The sequence below is a fragment of the Mytilus edulis genome, chromosome 1, assembly GCF_963676685.1.
Source record: "Mytilus edulis chromosome 1, xbMytEdul2.2, whole genome shotgun sequence".
Classification (NCBI taxonomy): Eukaryota; Metazoa; Mollusca; class Bivalvia; order Mytilida; family Mytilidae; genus Mytilus; species Mytilus edulis.
Genome location: NC_092344.1, coordinates 101022715 through 101036872, shown reverse-complemented (window position 1 = coordinate 101036872; position 14158 = coordinate 101022715). Strand labels below are relative to the sequence as shown.

Here is a 14158-nt window from a genome sequence, read left to right as displayed (position 1 = left end):
TTTTGTATTTTATCCGTTATACAAATGTTATTGGCAGTTATGTCTTTCAAATTCATTGAACATTTGTTATCTAAATGTAATGTCATTGTATTTATGTTTTGAAATCGGCTAAACTAACTAAGAGCTCTTTTTAAGTAAGTATTGACAAACATGGTTAGCATATCAAGGGTACACCATACAATGCCTAAATGATACAAAACAAATTAAACGTTTTCTTTGACGTAATAATTTGATTGATGTACAAACATTATATTGTAAAGATCACAACTCATTTGACAGATTTTTAACCAAAGTTTGAAGACACAATTCTGTAATCGGATTCGTATTCGTCTTGCAAAATTTCAACAGCTCGATAATATATCTGAAATCATTTTATCAATTTAGAGATAGCCATAATCATAACTAGATTTATCTGACCATTTAATAATGAAATATATCTATTTCAAAATACCTTGGCTAAATGTCAGCTTTTTTATGTCTAGAATACAGGAGGTAAATGAAAAACTCTTCGTAAAAAAAGTTTTAGTATGTGGAATTTAAAGCTTTGGATTTTTGCCATTTAATTTCCGTTTTGAATTTTCCTCGGAGTTCAGTATTTTTGTGATTTCACATTTTTCTAAAATTACACAGTAAAATTTAAAGATGAGTCAAACATTTATGCGGAACTGAAGAACAAGACGAGTTAGATAAACCGAAAGAGAGCGTTGATTCCATACAAACATCCAAATCAAAAATGGCAAAAAAGGTATGAAATAAGTTCAGTAAAGACAGAAGCTAATCAAAACGATAGTTACCTCAGACATTGGTGGAAGGCTTTAGGCAAATAGTATGCAGATCTTATCGCCGTTTATTCAAAGGATGAAAAGAAAACAATTTTAGTACAAAACAGAAGCAGGAAAAAAAACCAGATAAACATTATACACGAGAAAAAAAAATACACAATTCATCTTGGGACCCTGAGAGGTATTCTAACTATGATGAGTTGATGAGTGCCCGGTCAAGAAAAAGGAAATGTCGTTGTCTACTATGCATTCTGACCTATCTACAATTCTAAATGTATTTAATTTATTCATGTGTTGAAATAGAATAATGGATAATCATATAAGCGGATAGAGGATACACAATATCAACGTCCTTCAAAAATTTCCACAATCTTGTTTGAAACTACTGTGTCCTGTCGATGGTTCACATTGTAAATAAAACTCCTAAAACTAGATTTGTCTGAAAATCGAGTGTATTAAATTTGTTCTATAAGAAGTCCTTCATGCTTCTTTGATTTGGAAATTATTTATTTTTTGTTGTCTGATTTTGTCATTAAAAGGGGGTTTTAAGCAAGACATTTCATCAATTATTAAATAGAAACAAAGTAAACAATTTGTAACTGTAATGAGGAAAGATAGACATTCAAAACATTCGTTATTTAACAGTGACGAATGGTTTTATAGTGTAATGTCCCTATTTATACTTTTGATATTGTATACCAATAACAAATAGTCAGAGTCCGTGACGAATGGTTTTATAGTGTAATGTCCTTATTTATACTTTTGATAGTGTATACCAATAACAAATAGTCAGAGTCAGTGACGAATGGTTTTATAGTGTAATGTCCCTATTTATACTTTTGATATTGTATACCAATAACAAATAGTCAGAGTCAACTTACTAATATAAAATGTGTCAACTTGCAACAATAGGGATATAAATCAGGTACACAGCAGACAGCAGAAACAAATGATGATTTGCTCTCCCCTTTCATCCGTGTGTACTTTGTCAATCTAGATTCTATTTTTGCGCTGTAACTGAATGATAACGTATTACGTTGTTTTGCACAAACAAAAAACAACTCCTTCATATCTTGTAATGTCCTGTTAAATCACAACTAAGATGTACCACAAGTTTTTATAATAGAATGAAATTCAAAACAGTGTGGATGTGGCCATTGATTGACACATTAAATTCATGTTTGGTTTCATTCCATTCAGTGGTTCTCTAAGAGAAGTCATTTAAACGCATTTCCCAAAGGGTCCTATGTTAAACTAAGTCCCCCGTTGGCAGCCATCTTGGATGATTGATTGGCTACAAAGTAACAACACTTGGTCAGCACCTCATAAGGAACATTCATGCCATGTTTGGTTTCATTCCATTCAGTGGTTCTCTAAAAGAAGTCATTTGTATGCATTTCCCATAGTGGTTCTCAAGAAGAAGTTCAAAATGTAAAATGTTAACGACGACGACGGACGACGGACGCCAGGTGAGCTAAAAACGGAAAATTTTATTAAAAAGACTGCGAAATTTCCTGCTGTAGCACTTTTTTCTTAAAATGAAATTCAAAACAGTGTGTCTGTGGCCATTGATTGACACATTAAATTCATCCATTGACTGGGACAATTTAGGTGAACGTTTGTATGTAACGACCATTGCTCACTGTGTACTTTTTAAAGACACTTTAACTATGGGGTCACCAAAGGTTCTCAACACCTTAATAAAGTAATTCGAAAAAATTAATCAAAAATAACACGATGTTTTGATTTATATCAATTATATAAATCAAAACATAAAGGTTATTCCTGATTATTTTTTCGAATTATTTTATAATTAAAGGCGTTAAGAAACCTTTGGTGACCCCACAGTTTAAATGTCTATCGTAGTACGTCGTGAACAGTGGTCGTTACAGACAAACGTTCACGTAAATTGTCCCAGTCAATGGATGAATTTAATGTGTCAATCAATGGCCACAGCCACACTGTTTTGAATTTCATTCTAAATACTAATTATCTCGTTCGTAAAGGCGAAAAAATCGGTGAAAATGATAAAACATGTATTACTTGCTCTCCTTTGTCGTACTAGTATTTTGAATCATTCTGCTGAAATTTGGATTAAATATTCATTGCAGAATAACTAATCTTTTTCTTCATATTATATGAAGACACTATTAAAATGTTGTGTTGATTGCAAATCTTTGTTATTCGAGGTCTTGTCTAATTGAATCGACACCGGTTGAATTTTAAAGACCGATTGATACCTCCAAATATTTTGTTTGTTTGTTATTTTTTGGTTTTTAGTATTGTTAGTTACAGTTCTCATCTTTTCTCCATACTGTGTTGCCATAAATCGCATTAAATAGTATATACTGACATGGAACTGACAATGTATATACACACTCCATACTACTTCAATAATCGTTATTATGAAACCTTTTTTAAGAGAGTTTTTCCAAATAAATTCTTAATCGATTTACGATGTTTGAAAATCGATTACCTACTGATACTTAAATTGAGTTATTCTGAATGATCAATTTCATATTATTTCTTTTAGAAACAAAAAGCATTGCAATTGTTAAAAGTCCGATTGCGATTCATGCTCTCAACATGGTGTACATTTGTGCGTGCCGAACTTTTGGTCTCAATTGTGCCTTCTAAAATATATTCGTAAGACACGTGTATCAGTGTGTGCACGGATTGATCGAGAATTTTGCGGTTTTTGTGTTGTTAATATTGGGGAGGGTTACTATTTCTGTTAGTGTTTTGTAAAAGTAGAGTGATTGTAACATGAAAATAACCATACATATAGAGATTTAAAAGGAAGGATATTTCAATATTCGACTGAAAAGAGAATAATGTTCATCATATCAACATTGATTTAGAAATGAAAATAAATTCCATAGTATGTGCGAATTGAGCCACATTTCTGAGGTCAACGGTTTATAAGTCAGGAAATTAAAGTTTATCTATATTTGAAATGGAAGCTTGAACATATCAGCCTTAAGCAAAAAGAACACAATGATCTTTGTGACATTGTTAATATATCAGACAATAGGACAAACAGTACGTAAAGGTTACTGATAATTTATTGAACTTCCTAAGTAAAAAAAAATGTTATGGATGCTTGGTATTTATACATCCCCACATAGAAAAAAGACACTAAGTATAGATCTGAATGTACTCGAAGTTACTGACAGCTAGATACAAACCAATGACAACTAATAAAGAAAACATGCATATAAGACTAAAATATAAAACAGAACACATCCAGCATCCAATTATTTAGCTAAAGACGTCATTTTTAGAATCAGGCAGCGAAAAACATGACCTAGTACAATGCCAAGATACAGGTATCGACAGAGTATCATGAATTTACAGATGTTTGTAACAATAATATTACGTTTGATGTTAATATACTGATATTTATATCATTAAAACAACATTCAAATATCTAATTACAGTGTTGAATTGTTTACCTTTTATATAGATAAAATTTATTTAGAATAACTTTACCCGGATCTTATATAAATTTCCGGGCTTAGTAAACAATATCTCCTTTATAGGAAGAATGTGCTATCCCGTTTCAAATAAGTTTTCTACAGGTTCACCCAACTTCAAAACCAAACTTGTATCTATTGAAAGGTGAATAATGTGTCTTGTATTTATAAAATCTGCAAAGAGACCGGGTGGTGATTTAATATTTAATTACTCTACACAGCTAAATGAGTCCACTTTGCAAGATCAGTGCATTCAGAGAGCCTGGTGTATATTTATACAAAATGCACTATCGGTTGTGTTCGCCTAAGTATCTGGTTAACTTTCAAACAGGTTTTGTATTTTTAAAAGTTCCCATCAACCGAAGGTGTTTTTGTTTTCAAAAACCCAGCATACTACATTATGTTAACCATTGAATAACAATAACTCTTAACACGATTTGTCTCTGTCTTTCTGAAATTATTTGCATCATTCACGGATTGAAAATTGAATAGTTACCATGCATTGCCCCGATCATGCTAGGTTTTTCAAATACAATGTTTACGCCAAATCAGTTTTTTCGTACATTTTGATCTTGTCAGATCGCATGTATATTAGATAAAAATGAAAGAATATAAATGTTATAAAAACAATCCCTTAAAAGAATTCAGCAAAAACAAAAGCTATATTCAATCTTTGCCAAGCCATTTTTATTGTTTCTTTGTTTTTTGTTCTTGCACAAAGCCGATGTATTTAGTTCCATATCAAAGTGCGTGTTTAGGGGTTCTTTATGTATTACCAATACACTCAGGCGTGAGAAAATTTCCAAATATGGACATACATATTAAGTGTTTAACAAAGATCTACTTAAAACTTGAATGAAAATGTTATTAAATTCATTAAATAAAAATATTTGTTGGTTTGCCAGATATATGGTCCTCCTACACAAACTATGGTTAGATGATTCGACCTATATTAAACGTAAAGGTGTGGACTTATTCATAAATTTGTTTCATTTCTAATAAATGTCAACTTGAAAAAATAAATCTTATTAAAAATAAGCATAGTTTGCATAGTATATATAAACCGAATGAAATCGTTTTAATTTCATAATCCTAAAGTTGGACAAATATGTTGTTACCACTTGAATTATTTTGAATTCCTGCTCTTCAAGTCTGCTGGGAATTTGAGTACTTAAGTACTTATAGATATATCATGTTTATCTCTATGTGCGTATGCATATAACCAGAAAATTGCAGAAAGAGTTCAGATTCTCAAACCACTCTCTATCTTGACAATTTTGAAAAATTGAAATAAATCGCTTAAAAATAGCTTTTGTAACTTGCAATAACTCCGGTATGAGTCGAGCGATGAGTTTGGTCATTAAACTTATTAGTAGATCTTGACGGGGTTCATTGTTTGCTATACGCTGTCTCTATCTATCTGATGTAATTTCACCAAATACACCGAAATGGGCAAAAACTTATATAAACGGTCGACCAATGTCTATCAGCTTAATTGCTAATTTTTTAATAATTTTAGGGTTTAACCGAATCACTTGAAGACTTAAATTAATTTGATCGGCAACACAAGATCTATAAGCAAGTCAAATGAGTGAATCGTCCATTGACTTTTTTTTTAGAATTATTGTTCCCAACTTACAATTGTAATTTTTTTCTACTAACCCAAAAATGGATCAACCTAAATTTATGTCTGGCTAAAATATATTAAGATATGGTATTGCCCCACATGACTATTTTCATTTAGCACAAATAGTCTAGTTCTATTGTATAAGTTTTATGCAACAATGCCATATATGCGATACAGATTCCTTGGAGTCCCCAGTTGATATATACTTGCTTTGTCGTCGTGTTTTATGATAGATTACCACACGAAAACATTATATAATTCCGAAGAAGGATTATAAATGCCTTGTAGTCATGTACATCACTATGTCTAGTTTTACATCATCGTGTGGTAGCTATGAAGTTTTATTCAGACAAGGTGTGCATCTTATGTTATTTATGAGAAATTTCATTTAAATTGACATATTTGTGGTTTTCAAATTATTCGTTGAAAATAGGTTAGCATACATATTTCTATGTTGTGTGCTTAAGCATAATTTTTCACCTTGAAACTTTATGATCTACATGTTGTTCTTTAATAATATACTTATCGTTTTCTTTGATATCGACTTTTCGATATTGAAAATTCTTGTATTAAATTGATTTGATTTCATTTTCTGTGCTTTAACGCCACTTTTAAGCACCGCTTTTTGGCTATTTCGTGGCGGCCAGTTTTTATTGTTGGAGGTAGCCGGAGTGCTGGAAAAAATCACCGACCTTCGATAAGAAAACTGAGAACCCTAGTCAATTAAGACTGAAGTCAAGTGCACGAGCGGAGTTCGAACTCGTGGCCTCTACTTGTATCGAATATTCAGAATAGAAAAGAAGTATAGCGAAGTCCTTCTTATAATAAAAAAGAAACTTAAATTATCTAAATGCAAACGTTTGTTTGTAGAGATTTGTCTCATTGGCAATCATACCACATCTTATTTTTGTATTTAGTTTTGGGGTTGTTTGTTGTTGTTTTTACGGCCAACCTCATTCGATTTTATATTTCCTGCTTATTATCCTTCTATTTTCATAAAAAAAAATCAAAGATTTACAAGCATTATATTGTCAATTCCTTAGAAGGCGACAAACAACAATGTTTTATTAGGATTAACGCAAGAACTATAGGTTTTGCACTTTAAATTATGAATATGATCTCTGTAAACCTTTTACTCGAAATGCCTGCGAAAAATAAGAATTTTTACTGTTGTATCCCTACTTTTGCCAACTTTGTCTGTTTTGCTCCCTTTTTTGTCAATATAATGGAATTCAATACGACTGTCATACAAGTGAGAGGTGTAGCTGCTAAAAAAACAGGTTTAATCCACCATTTTCAACATGAGGAAATAATTGTATGGTAGTTAGTTTCATTCGTTTGATGTGTTTAAGCTTTTGATTTTGCCATTTGATAAGGACTTTCTGTTTTGAATTTTCTTGGAGGTCGGTATTTTTGCTATTTTACTTTTTCACACATGTTTTACTGTCGCTCATTCACTTCCTGACTGAATTCCAGATATTTGCACTTATTCACAGACAAACCGCCAGCATATCTCCAAGCTACATACTGAATTAAGTCTAGTAATCATTAAGTGACGCAAGTAAAATGTTTGGTTGAGAAAAAAATGTTTGCATACAGTGTGATTATTCATTCTAAATGTCGCTAAGGTCGAAATCATCGTGTTATTCAAGCATGCAAACATTATATGTCATTTGTGTTAAAACAATTAATGTTATACAATTTGTTTCTTATTTCACACATTGATATGACGTCAAAAAGTGCAAGTAGTAAAAAAAGCAAAGTAATTCAGATATTTTGCATAGTATGAGCCTTATTAAATAAAATTAAAGTCAATTGCATGTAACATGTATTCCATTGATGAGCCAAAATGATTTAGGATTATTATAAAACCTTTGATAAGTATTCAGATTTTAGATACCATACATATTGATGGTAAATACTAGAAGATTTGTAGAAACAATGTGAATTATCGGACTGGTAAACTTCGTACTTCTATAAAGCATTTGCATCTTAATGAAATGAAGCGTGTTTGTTGTTTTTAGGGAGCTACCATTTGATTTTTATGGGGGGGGGGGGGGGGGGGCTAGGATGAAAAATGTTGTCCTGCATTTTGGCAATTGTCTCATCCTGCCTTTTTTTTTTTACTCAAGACTCCTGTCCTGCCTATTTTTTTCAAATTTCATCCTAAAAAAAAAACCTTTGCTTCCTTTCCTCAACCTAGAATTATCTTTAGCTATGTATTCAGCAAAAAAAATAATTTTTAAATATTTTAATCGTAACAAAAAGAATTTACTAAACTGTTTTTAAATGTCGACCAAAAAATATACTTCGCGGGCTATTGCTTCTCTTAACTGGTTTGCATGTCTAGTTCACAAACTATGTACTTTTGTTTACTTTTAAAACCTTTTACATGTTATATGGTCAACTTTAAGTGCAATGATGTTTACTTCGTTCAAGTTGTATAATAAAATGACTAAGGCTGTTGTCATCTGTTACCGAAAGGACATTTTTCGTCACAACGCATATTTACCCAGGAAACCAAATTGATACTTCAAGCTATCTTATATGCATTTGTTATCTTAAAGTGATCTCTGGAGTAACTTGCACTCGGATATAAAACCAGGAGGGCTAGATCATAAAAGAAATTCAATTTCAAGGACTCCTACGTTATTGATGAATGATAAGCTCACAAAGACAAAAATGATAAATTGTCTAAATAGTTAATCGCACTTTGGTATCAATGTCATTAGACTAGTTTGGCTTGTTATTTGACAGGATATGGTTCCTGCCCCGGGAAGTAGTATTGCAACCTCAAACCATATCCTTCCTCTTCTTGAAGAGGTTTGCCAGAATTATTTTATTATACTATACTTTCACATGTAAATGCAATGTATACGATGTCTAGGTGATATTTTGTCAGACCCATACGAGTCGAGACGGGCTTAGGGTTACCGCACGGAGAAAACAAAAAAAAAAGGTTCTTATCCTTCAAAGAAATTCCCGATGGTCTTTAGGTGTCAGACCACCAATTAAAAATCCCTATCTGTTCAACCAAATTTTGCAATCTTCACAGCTTTCTAAATATTTAACCTTAAGTTTAACTTCATAGAAACCAGGTATATTCTGAATTGTACATGTATCAGCATTCTACATGCCAATTTTCACCATACCTTTAAAGCCTTCTAACAAATTTACTGACCATCAAACAGAGATACTCAAAAAAACAAACCTGGTTTTCTGAAAATCTAAAATTAGTATACTATGGAGCGCATTAATCCTCAATTTTTAATGCAAACTCATAGACAAGTAAATTTTGGCTCAAAATGATCTAGATATATGTCTCTTTCACCAAAAGTTTCATTTCTGCATATTTGTTGGTTAGTTTAAGTAAACAAGTACATCAAAAGCACTATTTTGTGTCAGAGTAGGGCTACTTTTACATACGTTCTAAATTGGAGGGAGTAATTGGTGGTCTGACACCTTTACTTATATAATTATGTCTTATTATATTATGTCAACATTCTGTTTTGAATAAAACTGGTATACAAAATTTCTGAAAGAATTTTATTATATAAAAATATGCTGTCTTCTTGGATTTTTTTAGAGAAAAATGTAAGAGCTCATTATATAGATATAGGAAGATGTGGTATGAGTGCCAATGAGACAACTCTCCATCAAAGTCACAATTTATAAAAGTAAACCATTATATCTTATGTATAATTAGAATTGCATGGTTTTATTTTTTTATTGAATACGGGATGTTTGAAGTATAGATACACCAACCACCGGAAGTGTTCTTAAAGGAATGTCTCAATAGTTTTTCAATAATAATATTTCGCTTTACCTCTATTTCTAAATAACATTTCTACATAGATGAACAATTTAAAACCCTTTCAACCGATTAATGTACCGTGAAATGCGATTTTCCGTAAAATAACCATAATCTGATGCTTGCATCTAAATTAAACAAACCACAAGAACATTTTAAGATAACGCGTTCAATGCATTTTGTTTGAACAGTTCAGTCTATTTCCCACAACAAAGACAGCATACAATCCCCCTTAGGTGTGTATTGTACATCATTTTACAAATATGCAGTAATTGAAGTAGACCTTTTTCCAACCGAGTACATTAGTATACTATATCCTTTCGTGCCATGAACCAATGAAATCAACTGACCATAAGTCACGTGTAAACAGGTAAGTAATATATTCATTGTTGTTGTATATTACCTTATTGTATTAAAGGTAAAAATCCAACAAGGGACACACAAGATATATATTATAGCAGGTGCACAGCTGATAATCTCTGTAAAGAAGCTGCGGAATTTGCAATAATTAAAAATGGAATATTTAGACACTGTAGATAAACAATGTGAATCAATTGACTTTTCAAATTCGTGTAGACAATTTTACATGACAAGACTTAAGGCTACGGAAGATTTTAAACGACAAGCTGCACAATCAAATGCATCTTGTCAACAACATTCTAAAAGAAAAACTACGAAAATTGATAGTGCTATGGAAACGCTTAGAACAGAAATGGTAAGCTTTTTGTTTAATTTCTAACATACCTCTGTAAATAAATTGCACGTATATGTATTGGAAAAAAATTTTTAAGTGCAAGTAAGGCTAAACTTCATTATAGGTTACATTTGTATCCTGCTAAGATTTATTTCGTCGTTGCCTCGATGAAACAAATGCAATGCATATATCAATTGACCAAGAATGGTCTGATATGCAATTTTGAAGAGTCGTCTTGTTTGCGATCATACCATATTTTCTTATTTTTATATAAGCATCAGTAGGAATGTTTACGTTGCCAGTTGTTGGTATAGGTCAAACATGTCAAATTGTCTTGGCTTTTTTTACTTTCGTTTTATTTCGTAAAATATATGTTGACATGTTTTAATTTGTTCACAATTTAATTGTCTGTTATTGGAAATTCCAGACATACTAGCAATCTAAGCAACAATTGTCCATTGAATACTTCAGATTTTATTGTGTTAATGCAACATTTGTAACAAACTACTATGATATAGCAAATCTACATAAAAGGATGGCTCACAGGGGGTGTAACAAACTATTATGTAGGTATTCAAACTGGACCATCAAAGGAAAAAGATAACACATCAACAATCTGTCACACCTGGACAGGTATATGTCGCAGGTGAAGGGCCTTTAAAGCAATACACAATCTCAATAGACCCTACGTATCACTGTCAATCTCATATTATAATTGGCTATATTATACCTAACTGTAAACTGCTGATCAAAGAGTCAGATAAGTTAAATGGAAAAAGAACTGTGGAATTCGGATGATATGACATAGAAATTGCCTTTTGACCTCTTTTTAAATTAGCTCTATCTTTAAATCTTGACATACCCCCTACTTTGTGAGAATGCATGCTGATACGACAGAAGTAAGCTTCTGGCGACGAAAAACTAAGTTAAATATATGTAGAACCTTCAAGTGATTCCAGAAATATTGACAAGTTTTAAAATTCTTCCTGTGTCCTTAATGCTTGACAATTGAAGTGTCCAAATAAATGACGTAAGCTCCTAGAAAAAAATAAAAAATAATTACAGATTATTTGACCAAAAAAAACAATATTTTATGTGTGTTGAATGACTGATATAATTGGTTTAAACACAGTCTTCTTTGTAATTTTAAAGGGCAAAAGTACCGTTTAAATTTTATTTTATATTTCATTTATGTATTTTAGGCTTCCTTAATGGACCAGGATCTGTCTCTTATGAAACAACTGTTGACGCTTAATGAAACAATAGAGGAAATAAAATTCAAAAGGCTTCATGGGTCGAATAGTAACTCCATGGGAACGAGCTCGTGTAACCTTGACAACAGTGAGTGGTATGTTGGTGACAATGAAGTGCAAAAACAAAGTTGTGATACACAGTGTGAAAGACTTGCAGTTCCTCATATTCCTTCCATCAAAGTTACTTCAGACAGTTGTACAAGTGTGAAAAAATCTCAAAATCTGGACAATTATAAATTCGTAGAAAAAGAAATGATTATAGATGGCACAAAAAGACGTATTATTCACGGTAGAGGTAATTTCTCTATGGATTCTGGTTATGATGAGACAGAAGACTATCAAACAGATGTCGAAGTGACCTTGTAGTGGTCAATAGTGGTCAGTCCCCGCCAAAATACAGACATTATCTAATATTCAATCATGTTGGCACATTAGTCTCGCATAAATCAATCTATTTAACACAATCGTGGACAGTTAGTCTCGGATAATAATCTATAATTAATGAGCAGACCACAGACAGACGGGTAGAACAAGGAAAACAAACCTAGCGGAAGAAGATATAACCGGCAGGTAAATTCATACATTATCAGATAATAACTTAAGTTATCACATATTTAATCTAATTTTCAATCATTGTTTAATATTGTCCAATATAATCATTACCGGACCGTACAGAATTATATACTAGTTAATCTTCTCTGATATTAATACTTTGTAACAATAAAGCTTATGGGGATTTTATTATGTTACATTGTTTACAAAGAACAAATATTTCATAACATTTCTAGTTTTATGGTTTTATATTGAATAATTCATCGAAATAGGTTGAATGATAAGTTAATAGTGAAACAAAATTTTAAAACTTCTATTAATTTTGTATTTTTATATTTTCCTTTTTATTCATAATTTAATATAATGTTTAATGTTATCTTTTCAGATTACTTCCTCTATGCGTAGAAGACCGCCAGATGGGATACACGGCAAATTCAATTTATATACATGTATTTATTAACAATGTTCTAGTCAAAAATATTTATATTAAATCGATTATCTGTTATGAATTGTAACTTTATTGATTCTAGACTGTATGTACTGTTGCATTTGTTGAAAGAAAAGAACTTTTTATTAAATAAAATTGACTACTTGACACAGAAGAGATACACAAATAATTCCAATTACTTAGTAGAACTTTTTTTTACGAGGTTTTGGATACTTTTTACGTCACTAAATATAACTTTATGGAAGCTGTCTCTTCAAAAAAAATATAATACACATACACTTATCCACAAAATATTCGTAATAGAAATATTATAATTATAAATTGCAATCACTAGTGAAAACCTGCCCTTAAAAGCGATTAGAAAAACTGAGGCATAGCTAGTTTAAAACTTATTATACATGTATACACAAAAATAGTAGTTCCAGTCACCTTCATTTTTTAACATAAAGTCACTATAGCAATACTTTTACGGACACAGCTTGTCATATTTGACTCGGTAACCTTTTGATTGGCTGCTAAGTCATATATCTAACTGCAACTGTTAATTTTGGCAAAACAGCAGCAAATGAATGGAAACGCACTTCGGTTTAATAAAAAAAAATAAAAAAAGAAGGTAAAGTGGTTCACAATAGAAAAAAATATAATCCAGGGATATGAGCTGTGTCTAAAAATACCTGGACAAAGTTGGTGTTGAGTTTCCTAAGTTTAGTCAATTCTGTGATTTCATTGATCGGTCCAGTGCGTTACAATCGGTATAAATCACGACTTTATCTATTCATGAACAAATTTGTAATAATCATTCCTATATGCAATATATGCACATTGTGAGAAAATATAAAAATGTTTAAAAAATGTACGAGCTTTAGAAACCAGACGTAAAGCGGTGCTAGCCGGGCCTTTTGGCTTAGTATCGAGTGCAAACTCATTTTATATCTTCTAACAGTGAACATATATTATATAAAAGTGTGAAAATGTGAAAAATTCTAAACAGAAAACAAACAACCTGGTTTTTGAAAACTAAAAACGACAACCACCAAATTACATATTCCTGGCTTGGGATGTGCAAATAGATAATGCGCCAGGGTTACAGAATGATTTGTGGGGCCACACACCCCTCTTTTTTTTACCTTGGACAGTCATTTAAACGTATGATGACATTAATAACGCTACCGAATGTGATATAAGACTATTCTGGAAACTAATTAAGCGCCAAAAACCAAAACATTCAAAAGTTTGTCAGCAAATAAAACATAATAACATTGTTCATACATCCTCAGAGTCGATCTGTAATCCATTTGCGAATTATTTCGAAGATCTCTATACACCAGCTGATAAGTCAACGTTCGATGATCCGACTCTAAATGAAATGAAGAAATCAAACGTGTATGCAAAGCTGATGAAGACCTATACTTACCGGGTGGAATAATTTCTTGTGATGATGTAAGCTCTGCTATTAAACAGCTAAAACGTAGAAAAGCGTGTGGCAATGACATGATACAAAACGAACACTTGATA

At 31.7% G+C, this 14158-nt stretch overlaps 1 protein-coding gene across 1 annotated transcript; it reads left to right on the top strand.

Annotated features, from left to right (window-relative positions):
* Positions 1 to 10106: 10106 nt before the first annotated feature.
* LOC139498229 (uncharacterized) lies at positions 10107 to 12818 on the top strand. Its single transcript, XM_071286603.1, has 3 exons — positions 10107 to 10411; positions 11593 to 12213; positions 12581 to 12818. Exons 1-2 carry the CDS (start codon positions 10211 to 10213, stop codon positions 12007 to 12009), a joined length of 618 nt encoding a protein of 205 aa, XP_071142704.1. The 5' UTR covers positions 10107 to 10210; the 3' UTR covers positions 12010 to 12213; positions 12581 to 12818.
* Positions 12819 to 14158: the final 1340 nt, after the last annotated feature.